This window comes from Suncus etruscus, chromosome 5, assembly GCF_024139225.1.
Source record: "Suncus etruscus isolate mSunEtr1 chromosome 5, mSunEtr1.pri.cur, whole genome shotgun sequence".
Taxonomy (NCBI): Eukaryota; Metazoa; Chordata; class Mammalia; order Eulipotyphla; family Soricidae; genus Suncus; species Suncus etruscus.
Genome location: NC_064852.1, coordinates 86,604,040 through 86,624,205, shown reverse-complemented (window position 1 = coordinate 86,624,205; position 20,166 = coordinate 86,604,040). Strand labels below are relative to the sequence as shown.

At 36.9% G+C, this 20,166-nt stretch overlaps 1 protein-coding gene across 2 annotated transcripts in view; it reads right to left on the bottom strand.

The window, feature by feature from the left end:
- Positions 1 to 14,999: 14,999 nt before the first annotated feature.
- ZNF385B (zinc finger protein 385B) overlaps positions 15,000 to 20,166 on the bottom strand; it is a 340,540-nt gene continuing 335,373 nt past the window's right edge. For both annotated transcript variants that reach the window (XM_049773466.1, XM_049773467.1), the window contains exons 5-8: positions 19,296 to 19,538; positions 18,130 to 18,308; positions 17,440 to 17,541; positions 15,000 to 15,981 (exon numbers count right to left, since the gene is read on the bottom strand). In XM_049773466.1, coding sequence (XP_049629423.1) covers positions 15,763 to 15,981; positions 17,440 to 17,541; positions 18,130 to 18,308; positions 19,296 to 19,538 — 743 coding nt within the window. In that variant the 3' untranslated portion in view covers positions 15,000 to 15,762. The remainder of the gene's footprint in view (positions 15,982 to 17,439; positions 17,542 to 18,129; positions 18,309 to 19,295; positions 19,539 to 20,166) is intronic.

Here is a 20,166-nt window from a genome sequence, read left to right as displayed (position 1 = left end):
GGATGGTGCCATGTTTTACTCACTTTGTGTGGGAGCTCTTCCCTGGTGGAATCTCAACTAAGATTCTGGTGTCTTTCATGTGTGTTCAACTCCACAGGTGTGGCACTTTTGGGCCTCTGTGTAATCTTTTTTTTTTTTTTTTTTTTTTTTGGGCCACACCCAGCGTTGCTCAGGGGTTACTCCTGGCTGTCTGCTCAGAAATAGCTCCTGGCAGGCATGGGGGACTATATGGGACACCGGGATTCAAACCAACCACCTTTGGTCCTGGATCGGCTGCTTGCAAGGCAAACGCCACTGTGCTATCTCTCCGGGCCCCTCTGTGTAATCTTATTAAGTGCTGTGCTTGCCATTGAAGTGCCTGGGTTAAGGTGGAGAAGGTATCTTTTACCTAGGAATAAAGTCTAGGCACAAAATGCCAACGCTGTGTCATTTGGTGAACCATGAGTTAAGTATTGGTATTTTCCTCTCTGCTTAGGAACAGGCTTGCATCTATCCAGGCCACGTGGCAGAAAGAACCCTTGTTTTCAGCCAATTTTCAAGAAGCAGGAACTCTAAGGAACTCCTGAGTTTACTAAACTATATCCATGTTTAGATATCTGGGATACAAGAATGTCTCTAAATTGTAAATCAATACTTTTTAACACATTCTCAACATGATTCATGAACTTAAAAGATTGAAAAAATGTCTCCTCACTTACGTGAGGCTATTAAGTTAATATTCCTAGCCATGGCTCTTTCCTCCTCCTCAGAGTCTCCTTCGAATCTCAACTTAGGACAGGCAACAGTGAAAAAGTCTGTTTGCTTTGCTCTGAAAAAATAAACTTTTCTCACCACCCACCTCCCTCTGTCCTGTTAAAATAGCTTAAGCAGAATTTCTGAACCCAGTAGACAACTCTGGCTCCAAAATACATCTTTGCTACATGAGTTTAATTAAATTTAGAAAAGGTTAGGTTGCATTTTTTTTGCCAGTTCTCCTGCATTTTCAGCAGAAATTGTACTATCATTTTGAAACAGTCCTGGGGGAGGAGGGAGTCTTCTTATTTAAATAACTTATTCTGGGGAAATTGTGCAAGTGGAATTGAGAGTGTTGATTTTAGTAATTTTACCAGCTTTCTGCCTACATTTGATGATGATGTGATTAGATGAAATAACAATCTAAAACTAATATTGCATTTGCAAGATGCCAACATAGCTAAACTGTGGAATCCACGGGGTAATCCATGAGCTGTTCCAAGAACACCAATAAAATATGGAGCTTCTGGGATTGAGAGGTACCTCAAACATTACCTTCTGAAACTGAGCTCCTGTAAGATAGTGGACATTGATAGAAGCAAAGGAATGGCTTACAACTTGGATAAGGCACTACAACTTAAAGGTGATGTTGGGGATGAACATTTCAAGGAGATTTTATATGGTGGGAGTCTTAGACGTCTTTCATTTGTACTAAAGCTGCAGCAGTGCCTGCCCAGACACTCCAATCCTACAAATTCATACTTGGTGAAAACTCCACTACCTTTCCTAATTTCTCACTTGAATCATAAATTTGAGCAGGACTCTATGATGGACTCAGTTCTTGGTGAATGTGATTTTTTTTACCTATTATTCATGTATTTTGAATTTGACTTTATTAAGTGTATTAGAGGTTCAGGAAAAGGTATTCTCTAAGATACTTATGTTAAAAATAGAAGATATTTGGTGGATTAGGAGATTTTACTTCAATGGAAAATAAGTTATCAAGGCAAATGAAAAATCAAAACAAAGCAAGGAAAACAATCTCTTTGATTCTGACAAAAAGTGGTAGTTCCCCAAAAAGGGGGAGATTAAACTGGGGGAGAGTGTTAGTGATGAATGAGCAGTAGGAATCAATTAAATGGCCTTAGTGACACAGCTTGGGGAACTGTGCCTAGATTCTGTGAAAAACAGACTCATCTCCTCCACCTTGCCCCAAGCACTTGAAGGCAACCATTTCCCTTGGTTTTGGCTGGTAGGTGTGTTATGAATGGGGCTGTCCTCCTAAAATTTATAAATATTGTAAATTAATATTATTTCAATTTAAAAAAAATTGAAGTTGGGTTGAGAGGGGGAAAGAACATCATTTAACCAAAATATTCCTGTCTGTTTCCTTTACAACCCCCACTCACATACCTAAATAACTAGTTGGTTTGCTGTTTCTTAGTCTTGGATGATATAATTTGTCCTAAAATAGCAGTCATTGAGGCATACAATTTCTCATGCCTTCCTATTTGTGTTCCTCTTTAATTCTAAATAATTAGTGAGTCTCAAAACTGGGTTTTTAGGAAGATCACTGAGAGTTTGTTAGTTTGGATATTTTCCTACTGATATATAATAGGAAAAAGAGACACAAAAATTGAGCTGATACAAATATGGAAAAGGTGGAATTCAGAGCTAATGGAATGCCTGAAGCAAGTGCTTCAGCAAACAGATACTATCAAGAAAATAAGACTGTTAATTTGCTGAAGACCAGTTATAAATTAAGCCAATTGCTGATAGGTAAGCTATTCATCAAAAAGAGCTACATGATTCAAGACCTCATTTGTAAAAGCACAACAGAATATGGACTATACCACTATTTAGTAAGCACTAGATTCTCACCCAATGCAACTGAAAACATAGTTCAAATCACTCTTGGTTTTTTGTTTTCCAGACCATTGTCCCAAAGCTCTCAATGAAAACCAGATGAGGAGTCAGAAGTATCTGACTACTGAGCAGAACTCTTTGATGGACTAGCAGTTCTTGGTAAATGTGATTTCTTTTATGACCTATTATTCATGTATTTTGATTTTGTTTATATTAAGTATATTAGAGATGAAGGAAAATGTATTCTCAGATACTTATGTTAAGAGTAGAAGATATTCAGTGAAACTGAAGCCATTACTTTAATAATTTTTGGAAATCTTATTAGCTGATTTTCAGTTACATTGAAGATCTCTAGATTAACTCATTTAAACAGTATCAGAAACAAAGTAAACTAAAGTTTAAAAAAATCATCACATAAAATGAACTTAATGCCAAATTTTACTCTCCACAAGGATCTTGAAAATATTAGATTTCACAGCCAGAGACATAATATACTGGGTAAGTTGTTTCGCCTTGCATGTGGCTGACCTGGGTTTAATCCCTGGCATTTCATATGGTCTCCTATGCCTGGCCACAAGTGATCCCTGAGCACTGCTGGGTTTAAATAAAAAAAAAAAGCTTAAAAGTTAAACTTTAAAAATATCAGAGTTCAAGACTTGGTGATAGTCTCACTTATTTTAGTTTGCTCAACACTATGTATGCCTAACCCATCATGTCATACAGAATGTATTAAGATTATTATTTTTCTTATTGTACATGTGAATCTTATGGTACAAGTGATATAGGTTTACAAGTTATTTCTATGATCTCTTCCACTTAGAAACATTACAGAACATCTGTAAGAAATGCAAAAAATGTTACAATTGAGCAACTAAAAATTGATGTCATAAAGAGTAGTAATGATTCCCATATGCTAGATTCTTGATATCATCTTTGGAATCTCTGATTTTATTTCTTTCTTTTTTTTTTTTTTTTGGTTTTTGGGTCACACCCGGTGACGCTCAAGTGTTACTCCTGGCTATGCGCTCAGAAGTCGCTCCTGGCTTGGGGGACCATATGGGACGCCGGGGGATCGAACCGCGGTCCATCCAAGGCTAGCGCAGGCAAGGCAGGCACCTTACCTCTAGCGCCACCGCCCGGCCCCTCTGATTTTATTTCATACATGTTTTTAAGAGTCTTAATTCTTTAGTTATCTATTCATAGAAACCTAGAGGATGAGAAGTTATTGTTTTATAATTTGACACCATGGAAAATGAAGTTAGGAAGTAAACAGTGGAACTCAGGAAATATGATAGTCTGAGACTATTTTGAATATGATTAGATAGTTGAAGCCACCCAACATCTTTGATTTTGTGTTTATTAATTATTAATTCATTTGTGAGGACTCACTAGGAAAAAGCACCAGGCTAGATGTGCTGAGATGTAAAAATTAAACATTTTTTAATGACTGTGGAGTAAGTCTCTACCATGACCCAACCCCATTATTCTTTATGTTTGTTTTTGGCCGCACCAGACAATGCTCTACTTCTACTCTCTGTCCTTACTGCCTCTAAATTCATAGATTATTCCTGGTCATGCTCAAGGAATCATATGCAGCACAGGAAACAATCAGATTTGACTGTGTGCAAGGTAAATTCCTTAATTTCTGTACTGTCTCTATCATCTCCAGTTCCATTATTCTTGTTGATTTAACTAAGTGCGAGTGAATACACACAGGATAGATTTTATACACTACCACATAAAAGTCCTCTAATAATCCACAAAGCCCCAGGATTTAGATTTCCTTTAGATGTGTTCATGATTGATCCACATTTATTTCCTAGCCTAATCTTCCCCTCTGCTTCTCATTTTATGCTCTAAGTTTTTCATGTTTCCATTCATGCAGGATTTTACCCTCCATACTTTGCCTCACACCTTACCTTCTCTGTGTTATGCTTCCTCTTGCTGCTGTAAATATGTTGTTCTCCAATGAATTTTCCTTAGCATCTTCTCTACACACATGTGCTGTCAACTGCCTACTCCTGCTGTAGAGATACTTATCTGTCACTTTCACTTATTATATATTGAAAGGATGATTATATGAATGCTACCTTCACAACTGCTCCCTCCCTCCATCTCTACCTTCTACCATTTCCTAGTGCAAACAGCTACCAATCTTATCCAATTGCTTTATTTTCAGAGTGTGACTTCAACAGTAAGAGGTTAGTAATGGACCTCAACCAAAATCTTTTCCTTTAAATTTCCCCATTTTTCTAACTGAGATATCTTGACAGAAATCTCTGTAAATAGTTTACAAGCTCTGCATGTCTTCAGATGAGCCCAAATTTGGGACATGGAATCTGATGCTCTGACAGTAGTAGTACAGCTATCATGAAGAGCACAGAGCTAGCAGGAGGCTGTCCAGGATAAATGAGCTATTCAACCTCTGTAAGCCTTGCTTCCTTTTCTATGCCTTGGGTATGTGCAATGTCTGTCTTGGCAATAATCGAATGGCTAAAATTTTTTTGAGAACATGAGATAGGTTTAATTTTATTCTCAGTACCTTTTGATATATTTAGAACAAATAATATTATTACAACTTTTTTTATGTAAGCACAATGATTTACAAGGTTATTCATGTTTGAATTTTAGGTATTTGGTCTTCCAACACCTATCCTATCACTATTGTCAACTTCCCTTCACAAATCTGCCCATTTTTCCTCCCTTCCCCCAACCTGCCACCTTTACAGGTACATATTTAGATTTGGTTATTGTAGTTTAGATCTCATGATTTCAGTTTTGTTGGTTCCATGCTCTGGATATATGATTACATAAGTCTACTCCACAAGTAAGCCTGAGGCACCAATTATTTTCTATTCACCTCTTCTTGCTTTTTCTCTTTCCATTTCTTTCCTTCCTTATATTAAAAAAGGATGTTTTAATTTCAAATTTTCTTAAAGTAATATGTTCAGTAGTATAAATTTTGGGAATTTGGACTTTTGTATCATAGGTATATGCCATCCTCCACTTAAGTGCCATAAATGACAACAGTAAATTTAAATCACTAAGAAAACAGGAAAATAAGATTTTCAAAAAAAATTTTGAAAGGTAATTCATCAAAGTATTTAAGTAAAATACAAAATTATGGCTCAAATGAGATTGACTCATGTACATAAATATGTCATGCTCCTCAATTCTAATTAATAAATAATTTTGCAAACAAATTTTACTATTTTTATTACATTTACTAGATAAAGCAGTGTCCTACAATGTGTTATATAGTTTTCCCATATTTCTATAAAGCATGTTTCCTATTGCATAATGATTATTGGTATGTAGAGACATTGCTTTGATCATTGTTTATTTCCTCAGGAATCTTAGTACCTTCCTAAAATTTTTTTTACCAAAAAACTAGTCTAAATTTTCTTGAAGCTCTAAAACCTTTTTTCCTCTTATTATATTAGGGATAATTGCTCTTCTATTTGCACTAGGTCCTCTTTCATGTTACAAACTATTACTGTGACCACATCCAGCAGTGCTCATTCTTACTCCTAGGTCTGTGTTCAGTGATCACTTCTGGCAGTACTCAGGAATTATTTCAGGAGTTATTTTGTGCTTTGGATCAAACTTGGATTGGCTGTGTACAAGGCAAGTGTCTTACCCACTGTACTCTCTTGCTAGTCCTGTTTCCTTTTCATTTTAATTAAAGGTTATATATAAGATTTATTTGCAATAAGTGGAGGGGAAATGAGTGGATTTATTAATTTATAAATTTATAAAATTTAGAAACATAAGTTAAATTTTTATGAAATTGAAAATATATAACATTTATAAAAATAAACTTATTTATTTAATTCTTCAATGAATTAAAAATCTTCATTGCTTGTTTATAAATATTTGTAGTGGTGAACCTTCTTGTATTCTTAGTTTAAAGTTTGCCAAACTCAATACAGTCTTTGGTATTATACATTGCTTGAATCTAGACTAGAAAACTAACGCTACTTAAACCCAGGAGTCTAATATGTATTTTTAAGTCAGTAAAACCTACTTCCATTTTATGTGCCAGACTTTCCTCTGTATTCAAGTAACAGTGGGGTGGGGAAGAAGAAGAAAGTTACTAATTAGGATTCATTAAAACAAAACTTTCCATGTGGTTGCCTCACATAGTATTCTTTTAGTAGATGTGTTCAATTGCTGTACTTTTGTTTTTATTGAAGACTAAGCAATCAATACAAATATTTGCTTATACAAAAAGCAAAGAAACTATCCTATTATAAAAATCCTGCTTTCTGACTTGAATTAGTGAAGCTTTTCTACTTTAATTTGGTATTCTGCTTCCAAACTAATTTCAGTGCCTCAATGCCCAGTATCTTGATTTAAAATGGGCTCATGGGAATGCCATTGGTCCAACCATTTGAGAAAACAATACTGGGTCTTCTAAAGAAGTTTAAGAGAGAGCTATAATACAGTAATCCCACTTTTGGGTAGCTCTCCAGAGAAAATGAAAACTTTCTCTTACAATGTTGTATCTACCCAAAGTTTATAGTAATGCTATTTGTAATGGCTAAAGATGGCCAGAAACATCTATCAAATTGTCCACTAATAGATAAGGTATACAATGCATATAATTTAGTTATTTAAAAAATGAAATGAACTACTCACAACAAAAATGGGGAAGCAGGAGAAAATTGGGCAAAGCAAAATAGACAGAAAAACAGATATGAATTATTTTACTTATGTTTGCAGTGTAAGGACACAAAATTGATAACAGATAAGACATAATAAACAGACAAGCCAGGGAACATTAATGATGGAATTAAGTTTACTCAAAGGGAAGGATTTGGGAAGAGAAGAGAATTGGGGAAGGGTAAGGATGACTTTTAAATCGCAGGCCCAGATAGCCAAATAGAAGTTAAATATTGGCATTCTGAATATTTTGCAGGATCTACTTGGAGACAGCATAGGGTTATGGAGACATTACTATCATTCTATTGTAGGCATGAGAACTACTATTTAAAACCCAGGTTTATTGCAGTGTAAGTACCATATTCCATTGTTGTGAAATCATGGATGCAGAGGAGCAAGAAAGAGGCTGTTTAGCTTAGAAGCCATGTGAGATATACACATAGTGGTTAGGGCCTTGTAATAAAGCTGGATGTCTCCTGAAACTTTATCTGACTGCTGTGGATCATTTCTTTGCCTTTATCCTCAACCTACAGACCCGTGGGCTGCAGGGGCTGCAGGCGCAGGGCTGGGCTTAGAAAGGCTTCTCCATCCATTCATATATCTAAACTAGGACTATACAATTAATAATTAATACAACAGTCCATAGTTATGAAGAGAGAAAATGAGAGATAGAGAGAATGAGAGGAGAGAGAGAAAACAAAACGATGTTTGCCACAAAGGCAGCAAAGGGGAGGGGAGAAGACGGGAGGGAAACTAGGGACATTGATGGCAAGAAACATGCACTAGTTGAGGGTGTGGTATATTGTATGAGTTTAACTCAATCATGAATAACCTTATAACTGTATATCTCAAAGTGATTCAATTAAAGATTTTATTTATTAAAAACAATAGACTCAGGAATACCGAGACTGTGAAAATTAAAGCTTTATTTTTCAAAGATATGAATATGACTGCCAGCAGTTCAGGATGATACTGCAACTCAGAGGTGCCTCCTACCAGAAAAAACATATCTAGCATCCAGTTTATTCAGAAAGCCAGAAATTTGAGTGCAGAGCACGCTTCCCAACAGGTTTTCCATTTATTATGTAAATTTCTATGTAGTTTCATTCCTCAAGTGTCATGTACTTATAGTGAGAAACTAAATAAGTTATTGGCATCTAAATATGAATTTTTTTTATTAAGACCAAATTGAATTACAAGTCTTTCACAGTTGTATTTCAGTTACATAGTGATAGTGAATTAGGGGGGCATTCTCACCACTAGTGTTGACTTCCCTCCACCATAGTTCCCAGCATGCATCCCGTATCTCCACCCTTCGCCCCCTAGACTGCCAGCGTAACAGGTCCATTTTGTGTATAGCTTGTTATAGTTTGGTTTCTTGATTCTACTGTTGTTGACAATGGTTTGGGTACTTAGGGCTGACCATTTGTTATTTCTACTCTATGCTCCCAAGATCACTTGGTTCCTGGGTCCCATCCACTTTTATTTCCTCTTTCTGTTTGTAGGAAGACAAAAATATGAATGTTTTTAGGAAAAGGATGTAGATAGAATCCCCACCTGAAAGGAAAAAGAATTTGTATCTGAAGTAGCCTTTTATCATTTAAAACATGTTGGCTCTGTGTGTTAAATATTGTCAGCTGCTCTTCTATAAAAATGTCCTAGTCCTTTGACCTATAGTCCATGTCATTTTCATGTATGATTTTTCCTCATTTCCTGAACTTCAGAGAACTAAATTTTAAATAAGCCTAAAATGGTAGTTTCTCCAAAGTGTGATAAAAGACTCTTTTCTTTCATCCTAACAATGTACTGAATGGTATACATGCTCATATAATCAGCAGTTAAAGGCAAACATATTTTGACTTTATAACAAAAAGATACAATTTCTTAGTTAAAAATTGAGCATTATGACTCTAGCAATGAAGAATAAATGATGACAAATTTGCATTTTTTTTCTCCACAAATATGCATTTTCTTGAATTTAGATTACCAGTGAAGACAAAGTTGGCTAATGTCTTAGACTCTTGTGTAAAATAAGAAATACCCGTTCCCTATATTGTGAAAGGTTTTATCGCAAGCTGTAATTTTAGAAGAAAGTTCAACATGTTTTACTGTCTTTGGTCCTTAAATCCACCTGAGTTGGATTCTAGTTTGTTTCTTTTCTTTTTTCTTGTGTCAGATTTTTATTTGTCCACATTTGGCAGTTATTTTTTTTCTTCTTTATTTGAACATCTTGATTACATAAATGATTGTGATTAGGTTTCAGTTATGTAAAGAACACCCCCTTCACCAGTGCAACATTCCCACCACCAATGTCCCCAATCTCCCTCCATCCCACCCCACCCCCACCTGTATTCCAGACAGGCTTTCCAGATCCCTCATTCATTCACTTGATTATGGTAGTTCTCTCTAGTTTGTTTCTTTAATATATGTGAAAAATCAAGGCATTAGGAGAGTTCTTTAAAGTAATTTTCTAACAATAAATTATGACATGATCTGGATTTGAAAACAAGTCAAAAGACCTGAATATGATTCTGATTTAATTGCCCCCTTCTAAATTTACTTTTGTGCTGTAATAAAAATAAGAAGCATGTGCTTAATGATGAGATTGTTTGATCATTTGTAGAAAAATTACTTCTTAAAATAAATCAGATAACATGAAGATATTTTTATTTCAACTACAGAGGGAATTAGATCTGACAAGAAGCCTGATACCTTTTGAACATTTAGTGAATACTAGAGAAATAAATTATGTTGTCATTCTGATTTTAGAAATTTTGCACAAATAAATAAGGGCAATTCCCTACAGTCACACTCCGTAGCTACTGAGAACCTTCGTCATGTCCCTGGTGGATTCTCAGATACAGCTAATGAAGGAAGGAGGCAAAGATGAGCACTCTCAGTGGATTTCACTCTTGCAACGCACAGCTTCTCCTCAATGCACCAACTTACCAGAAACTGGTCTTTTCCCAAAGAGACTGTGACTCCTCAGGTATTGACTGATGGCTACCTAACGAACAAAACAAATGTCTGATGGAAAAAATACTATCAAGAGAGCCCAAAATCCATATGGTGAGATAGAAACAACAGAGATGTAATGAAAAACTCCTACTTGCTACTTGAAGAGCCTTTTGCTTCTTATCAAGGATCTTAACTGGAATTTGACTGAATCTTTATCAAAAGTTGTTTGGCACCTGTCTTCTGCCCTTGTAATTAATCTCTACAATAGCTCCTCAGGCAGTAGGGACCCCATTTCTCAGAACATTCCCCAAACACAATCTTCTTAGTGTCTTTAGACACTGCTTGGGAGTTTAAGCACAGGACTCTTCACCTGAAAGCCAACTTTCTCTTTTTACTTACTAGTGGAAATCCTATTATTTTCTTTCTTAACTATATTAACAGTGAAATGTTTCTTAAGGCACTTTATGAGAGAAAAATTCTATACAACTATACGCATTTCTGTTCTGGAAAATCAGAAGTCTCTTAGAGGTAATCAGTAGTGTTGTGTCAGGTGCATAATATAAATTAAAATTTGGGAGTTTTGCTTTTATAGTGGTTTCATTTTTATTCAACAAATAACAATATAGCTTTTAGTCAGAGTCATCTGAGCTAATTTTATGCTTGTCCTTTTCCTATACAATTTTAATATACCAGTGACTTTTATTTCCTGCAAGTTCCTTTCTCTGTTTTTGAGAGCATTTCACAATGTGAATGTATTTTTTTAAACAAAGCTCATTATTTAGTTTTCAACACCCAAGAGATTGCTTCACTCCTAAAGAATTATGGTACTTCAGGTAAAGAAGAATACTCCTGAGACAAGGGCTGTGAGTTTAGCAAACAGAAACATAGGAAATTTGCTTAAATTTGAATTTCAGTAAAACAACAAATAGTTTATTAGATAGCCTAAGTAGTTCATACTTATTATAGGACATGTTTCTATCATCCACAATTATGTATTAAATTATGAAAAATATTACTGAAAATTATCCTGTGCTTATCTTAAATTCAAATATAATGGGGTATTAAATTCCAGCAATCCTGACGACCAGTTTTCAGATTCTACAGAGACAAGAACTAAACTATGTAAGCAACACATTTGAAAACTTTCCCCACAAATGCAAGGGCAGAATGGTTTTTCCCAGCCAGAAATGACAGAGAAAGAGTGTTTGTTCAGATTTGTAAATCCCCTCAGGACTTATCCATTCTGACACCTCAGAATTAGAGTGGATACTAAGATGTATCTATTTAATATTTTTTTAATAAATCATTGCTTGAAGCTACTCATTACTTCTTTTGGAGGCATGCATTTTAGGTGACTGCTCTTCCCTGAGGTATCACATATCTGAAGTTCTTTATTTAGGGGAGGGAGCATACCTTTATTAGGGAGGGAGCATACCTGGTAGTGTTTGATGATTGTTCTAAGGGGTCCTTAGGAGTACATGCAATGTGGGAGTTGAACGGGGCACTCCCATATGCAAATCATATGGAAGTTATTTCCCTGGTATTCTAGGACAAATTTTTTTTAAGAATAAGAAACTCAATACATCTAATCACACATTGCTGACTCTATTTAAAAAACTAACATTCAGAACCTTTTGAGAATTGAAGGGATTTTTAATGAGATAAGGGAAGTAAGATAAAATCGTCATTGGTATTCATAGAAAACCAGTAACTTTCTGATATATGTTTCTGATACACAATTCCTTTGGAATATGATGTCTTCCTTTGTGCAATGGCTGAAGATCTAATCAAGGCTAAGTGTAACTAATACAGATCTCATTTTAAATTAGTCATATTAGAAAAATCTAAATTCTGAGTGTCAAACTGAAATTCTGAAAGAATAAAACTAAACTTAGTGTAAGTTGAGAACATTAACGTCAACAATTTTTTAATTTTTTTTAATAAGGAAGTATTACCCTTCTAAACTCAAACACATTCAATGCTTAGTATAGTACATCAAAGGTATATCTTGTTTTTACAGTAACATCAACAATTTTTAAGTAGTTGGATGAAGTCTTTGATAGAGAAAATCAACTGGATTTTACCAAAGCTGTACTACTACTGGGAGTTAATCTTTTAGAAATAAAATTATTGGTGTGAAAGTGATAGTACAGCAGGTAGAAAGCTTGCTTTGGATGCAGCTGACTCAGGTTCAATCCCATGCAACACATATGATCTGTAAATCACCAGGATTACTTCTTGAGTCAGACCTACGGAAAAGCCTTGAGTACTGAGGGTGAGGCCCAAAAAGAAAAAAAAAGTTATGTTTAAATTATTCTATTTATTAAAAGAAGACTTGCTTTGGCTTAAGGTAGGAGGTCAAGAGAATATGTAAGAGTTTCTTTTATCCTTTTCCTCTTCAGAGGAACTGGAATGATAACTTACAGGGCTGGAATACATATCTAGCATGAGAGGTTCTGGGTTTGATTCTGGCACTGCATGGCTGTTAGTATTTCTTGGAGTGACCTTTGGGGCCCCTGGAAAACTTGTTGTGGGAAAAAAAGAAATCCAAATTCTAGATTAAAGATGGCCAAAAATTATTTTATTTTCATAATGGAAGATGAAGTCAAATATACAATGAACTATTCACGTATAAAAATTAAATCTTATTATTTGTGACAATATGGATGATCTAATTGTGATGTAAAAGAAAGATAAATACTGGGCCCGGAGAGATAGCACAGCGGCGTTTGCCTTGCAAGTAGCCGATCCAGGACCAAAGATGGTTGGTTCGAATCCTGGTGTCCCATATAGTCCCCCGAGCCTGCCAGGAGCTATTTCTGAGCAGACAGCCAGGAGTAACCCCTGAGCATTGCCGGGTGTGGCCCAAAAACCAAAAAAAAAAAAAAAAAAAAAAAAAGAAAGAAAGATAAATACTATGCGATCTCATTTATATATGGTATTAAAAACAAAAGTGCAACCAAGCCCAAAGATGCAGAGAACAAATTAGTGGTTTCCAGAAATGAGGTGTGGTTGGGTGGGTGATAGAGGTGTGGTGGGTCAAAGGTGTAATAAAATTTTAGTATCAGAACATAGGGATATAGTGTGCAGCATGGTGATCACAGTTAACAACGTTTTGCATATCTTAAATATGCTAATATATCTTAAAAGTATTCATCATAAAATGTTTTGGTAACTATGGATAGTGACAGATGCTGAACAGTCTGTGATTCTTTATAATCATTATGTTGTGCATCTAAAATTAATATTACAATACATGTCAATAATATCTCAATAATTAAAAGAAGTGAAGTTTCTGCCTCTGGAATTTAGATCAGCATTATGTGACTTGCTTAAACATTGAAATGCAGCACTATGTGACATGTTGGGAGCCCTGGGACTATTTTATAAAAAGTCTTATTTATTAAAATGCTATTTTGGAGAGCCTTGAGTTACGATGCCCTAGCAGGGTCCAAGAAGCTAGGGAGATCTCAAAGATTTTAGCCTTTCAGTCATCTCCATCTAGAGACAGGCAGTGAAGCCATCTGCCCTCCCCCATGCTGCCTACTTCCTCTCTTCTTACCTACAAGGGTCCTCTACTGATGTCTAGACCCTACCACAACTCTGCTTTAATACTTTAATACTCTGCTTTAATCATGATGTAATAATAAAATAGGGGATTATTTTGTCACTAGAATCTTGGAGTAGTTTGTTAAGCAGCACTAGATCACCAGAACAGAACATTATGGCAGTATAGAAAGGTAGGTTAATTAAAAAAAAGAAAAAAGGTGAAGGGGGAGAATTCCCTAAAAAAGAGTTCTTAAATTCTATGGACAAGAACAGATAATGAATTAAGTCTTGGAAAGTCTTTGGCAAGGTTAAAAAAAAGTCACAATATTTTTTTTTTTTTGTGGTTTTTGGGTCACACCCGGCAGTGCTCAGGGGTTTTTCCTGGCTCCATGCTCAGAAATTGCCCCTGGCAGGCACAGGGGACCATATGGGGCGCCGGGATTCGAACCGATGACCTCCTGCATGAAAGGCAAACGCCTTACCTCCATGCTATCTCTCCGGCCCCAAAAAAGTCACAATATTTTAAGTAACTTGCTACTGTGATTTTAACAATGCTCACTACTTTGCCCAACTTCTTAGAGATTCCAAGGGAAACAATGGTAAAGTCTGGCCTCATGCAGATGCTGCAAACAGTAATGAATAAACATGACAAATAAATATGCTGTGAATAAGAGCTGAAAATGCTAAATATGTAAGAAGCAATCTTTGCACCTACCGAAAATCTTTCATCAGATGATTTAAAATTGGAGATGTCTCAGGAGAAAATAACTTTGAAAATACAAACAGGTTTTTATTTTTTGTACTTTTATTGAAAAGGTACATTTAAAAAAATACACAGACATTTTACCATTTACAGATTGCAGATATAGATGCTCTAAAAGAGTTCACTCTATTTTGTTCTCTTATGGTACCTTTGCCCCTGATATCACAAACACTTGACGATATCAGTTTAGAATGGGGGCATCGGGGCATGGCCTGCAACATATTCCAAGAACAGAAAGACAGATTGTTCAATTATAAATTTTTTAATCTTCTGTACATTATTGCATTAGGGAGCCACAGAATTATGTAGCATCATTACAAATGAAAACAGGTTAAAAATGAGGAAGATCATTACATAGAAATACATGGATTCATTGTCTTCTTGCAGAATGCACAAGAGGTGCAAACATGTGCAATTTAGGAAGCTCTTTTTTTTTTTCTGTTTGTATGCATTTGCTTAGCAACTCACAAAATAAGTTAAACAAAAATAGGAAACATAATATAGCTATGTTATATGGCTTTCTATTTTGTTTAAATATCACCAAAGAAAACATGAAATATGGAAAAGGCATTACGTTATCGTTTGTTCTCTTAAAGAGAAAAAAGTCAAAGCTACTTTGCTTCCTAACGTTTTACACAGCAACTGAAAAGGTTTAATTCTGACGAGAGATACAGATCTAGTACTACACGAGAAACAACAGTACTTGGGTCTAGAACAGTGCACAATCCCTGTCAACAAGAGTATACACCCAAGAAAAAAAGAAAGCATGGTGGTCCGCTTGCTAAGGTGGCAGCCACAAGTCAGCACTGAAACGCTCCACTAACATTTTGTCCCAGGCTCCAGTGTGCCCTGCTGGATTCCAAAGTTCTTTACAGCCATGTGAGGAAGACCCTAGTTTTTTCAAGTCTGGCAGGAGAAAAGATTCCATATAGTTCCTACATCAGATCACACCCATGGAAAAAACAGTCAAGAGAATGGTCTACATGTGGCTTTAAGGGGTGGGGGTGGGGGACCAATACATTTGCAAGAAACTGAGTATATCCAAGACACGAACTGGACAGGAGTGGGCAAGATTGGGGAGAGGGAGGTCAAGCCGGGTGCTGCTCTGATCCCTAAAGGACAAACGGGAGCGTCCCTAGAAGCATTCTTGAATCTAGTGATCGGTAGTTCTCCGGGTGGCGGGGGGCGCTGGGGGCTGCGGGCCTGTCTGGCAGGTGGTCCAGGCGCGGTCAGTAGGGCGCGAAGAGGATGGAGGCGGGCGCGGCTCGCAGGGGCCCGTGCGCCGGCCGCAGCAGCGCGGGAGGCAGGGCTGCCGCCTGCAGCAGTGAGGTGGACGGGCGCGGTGGCAGGGACAGCGCCGAGGACACGGCCGCCGCCGCTGCCAGGGGCGACGACAGGAAGGCGGGAGCCAGGGGCTTCATCATGTCTTTCTGGAAGGCGAGTTTTGCCTAAAGGCAAAGGAGAAAATCAGGACAGGACGTGTGTGTGTGTGGTGGTGGGGGCGGTTTGGGAGAAAGAGCCACAGGTTTGCTTGCAAGGTTAAGTACCACTTTTACTCAGTTGGGCTCCTGGATGACAACACAGCATTCCTTCCACAGGGTTCCCCAAAGCCCTTGGAGGCTCTATTAGGGGTTTATATTTATTTCATTCTCTCCGGGAGGCCAGAACCCTTTAGAAAAGCAGCAAAAGCTCTGCTAGCAATGAGTGAACACGCTCAGGTTTCCAGCCTCAACAATAGGGTTCTAACAAAAATTCTGATTGGTCTAACTGTGCAGTCTGGAGGGTGTTGATGGTTTGTATTTTCAAGGGTATACATCTCACTTCCCACACTTCTCTTAAAAGAGGCACTGGGAGGTAACGTGTTCAGAACATTATGAATCCAGGAAAAGTCCTGAAGTCACTTCCTCTCCTTTGTCTCTCTGACCATCTCTAATATTCTTTGAAGAACTCAGGGTTCTTTCAGTTGGAATGGTTCTAAGCCGACTAGAAAGTTCTATAGTTATTCATTTGTTAATTAAAATGCCACTGCACTAGACCATTACAGAAACTGCCATAGTGAATCAACATGTATATTCGACACAAAGTTCACTTTTTTTATCCAACACTTGTCCTTTTCTTCAGACCTGCCTGTTCTCTTTACTCTCTTCCTTTTTGATAACCATTTTTTTTTCTTATAGCCTAAACGTTTATTTTGAAAGTCACTCTATTTAAAGGAATCACGGGGTGAAATCTTCCTGTGAAGTAAGAAATCAATCCTTAATTTTGCTCTTTTGCAATCAGAAGTACTTTGCAAACTGGATCTGTTTAATTCAGCTAACACCTGCTTTCAGCAACAGGCAGAGGCTTGAGAGAAACTGGAAAGTAATTTCAGCAGGCCAATCCCAGTTCAGCCTCAGATAGAACGGCACACTGGGCCAAGTCCAAGGAGAATAAGAAATTCATCCACCTGGGTGTTTAGAAGACACTATAAATGAAGTTCCTGGGTATTTTTGCAAGGACTTGAAAAAATATCACAAACAGGATCATACAGCAGGTGTATTCGTCTGATTATCAATAGCCTTGCTAGTCATGGAGAGAGAATAATAAAGAGGTGGGGGGAAAAGAGGTAGAGAGAAAGAGAGACAGAGAGATAAAAATAAAGGATTGCGGGAGTGAGAGGGCTAGGGCATAGGCAAAGGATGGGATGAAAAGGGAAGAATGGGAAGGTAAGAGAGGAGAGGAAAGAAGGCTTCCCTCAAGTATAGTACTACAGGACTAAACAGTCCATAGGAGATCTACTATAGGACTGTTTAAATTCAAACCCTTTCAAGATCAGTTTGTTCTCAGGAATTCATATTCACAATGCTTGCCCACAGTCCATCAGCAAGGCTTATGTACAAACAGTTGTGGAAGAGAGGCGCACTTACTGCTAAAATGCTTGGGCTTCTCTGGAGTTTGTTGTAAGGGCTGTATTTTGGCTTCAGTGGTTTCCCTGCAACTCGATCCTTATGCCTTCGGCTAGAAATGTGCTGGGAAAAGTTGGATGCATTAGTGAAATTTAAATGTGACAGTTATTCGAAGTAAAATATATCTCCTAAATAGAGGCTGAATATTTCTCTATACCTGGTTTTACATTTACAGCTCCAAGGTGGTATTAGGTAAACTCATCACTCAAAGACTTGCTACCACTTAACTGAAAAGGACTCTCTCCCTTTTCTTTCTCTAAAACACTTGATTCAACCTTTTCTGCTATTTACATAGTGAACAATGAACTTGTCTCTCTAACCAGATTTTGGGCTAAAAGACAGGCTGTACATTGACTTTATCTTACTAGGGTTTCTTGCTTGACTGGCAACTCCAGGCAGCTGCTATTTCCATCTGTTTCTAACACCCAGTCTAGAAACCAGCAGAGTATAACTAACTAGGTGAACATCTACCTGGTACTGACTTTGACTTTCACATAGCTTTTATGCGTTGTCTACTGACTATATACATTCTATGATGATTTGTTCACTGAAACTATAAGTACATTGGGAACCACTGCATAGATTAGGATTTATACAGTCAAGTGGAGACCCTCACCATTAGCAGTTGCTACTTCAGTATATATTTATTACCTGTTTAAGTTGAATTTCTGAATTAACGTGAACATCGCAGATTTCACAATGAAATGTCTTGTTCTGTAGTCCTGACCCCTTACTCCCATTTTGTATCTTTAATCTTGAGCCAGGTCTAGGATAGGACTTAATTGGACCAGCCCCATTACGAGCTTCAACCATAGTCTTGTGTTTAGATCCTAGGACCAAAAGAGACAAGCACCATTTGAAACAGCTATTTAAGAAATGTATTTTTTAATGCATGAAAAGTTTCTCTTTTAGCTGAATTTTCTAAACATTTTCATCAAAATAACCAGGTTTTTTTGCTGATCATACATTTAACACATTTTCATTGTAAAAGAGTAGAAATACAGAAGAATATACAATAAAGAAAATAGGGAAAATATTGGGACTGGAGCGATAGCACAGCAGTAGGGCATTTGCCTCACACACGGCTGACACAGGACGGATACGTGTTTGATTCCTGGCATCCCCGATGGTCCCCTAAGCCAGGAGCAATTTCTGAGCTCATAGCCAGGAGTAACCCCTGAGCATCACTGGGTGTGGCCCCAAAACAAAAACAACAGAAAAAGGAAATAGGAAAAAATATAGAAAAATATAAGAAAATAAAGATAACCTATATTATCACATATAAATTAATCATTTATTATTTTGGCATATTTCTCTCCAGTTATTTGTACTATACTAAAATATTTTCAAAACTGGAATAGTAATAACTAAATATATTATAATTTTCATGTATGAAATGGCAGGATATGCTTTCTTATATTTTAATGGTTAAAAACTTATTATAGTAAGTTATTGTAAGTTACTCAACATTTTTCTACTGAGTTACTTTTAATTATTTCTTTTCTCTGAACGAACATTATATATAGATTGCCATTCATCTGTCACTTCATCATTATGAGCCTTAAAGGTACTGGATGCTTTTGAGGAAGTAAAGAATACAAGTTTTGTTTTCAATCTGCTTCTGCTTTACTGTTTCCAAAGATAAGGCTTTCAGTTAAAAAAAATCACTCCTTTCAATTAAAACAGAGAAGACATTGACCAAATCTAATGTTTGAATAACAACCGAAACACTACTCTGATGGGAGAGGTGGGGTCAAAGCCAACATTACTTAAATTCAGATAGAAACATTATTTAAAGTCAGATAGTATCTGCTAACCTGTGTTGTGTGCCTCTAGCTGTGACAGAGAGTTCACAGCCACTTTGCATAGTGAACAATACAGTAATTTTTTGGCTTTTTCTTCTTCTGACTCAGAAACTGAACCAGGAGCTCCATTTGTGCTCTTAGAGGGAGAGGTGGCTGTCCCGAGTGGCAAGGGTGTTGTGCCAGATTTGAAAAGTGAGCTGCTCTCGGAGCTGGATGGCTGATTGGAACTGTTGACTTTTAACTTCCCTTTATCTTCTAAGAGAAACATAGAAATATGGTATTAAAGTTTCATACATCTATGCTTGCTTTGGTTCAATCCCTGGCAATGCATATAGTTGCCCAAGCACCATCAGGAGTGATCCTTGATCACAGAGCCAGGAGTATACTCTGAATACTGATAGTATGTCCTCCCCAGGTTCCCCACCCCAAAGAATTTGACATGGAAATTTGATTTCCATTCCGGTATTACTCCAACACAGATCTTAGCTCATTCTGTTCTCCAAAAACAGAACTTCACGGTATCAGTTTCCATTATCAGGTCACCTTAGATAATGATTTATAAAAAATTTATTTAGTTCTTCCACCCAAAACAGCTTTCTTTCTAATATCCTTGGGTTAATTATGTTCAATGGAAATCTTTCATGTACAAGAAAATCAGCTCCCTTCCAAGAGGATGACTCCATATAAAGGTAACATAAATATTAAGCAATCACAGTTTCACAGAGCCAGAGATGTGGTAGCTTTGTATTTGGGTGCACCTGGATTGAACCCTCAACACTATATATATACCCTGAACACAACCAGGAGTGATGCCTGAGCACCTTCAGATGTGGCCTCAAGACTCAAAACAAAAAAGCGATGGCAGTTTCATTTGGCTATCCAA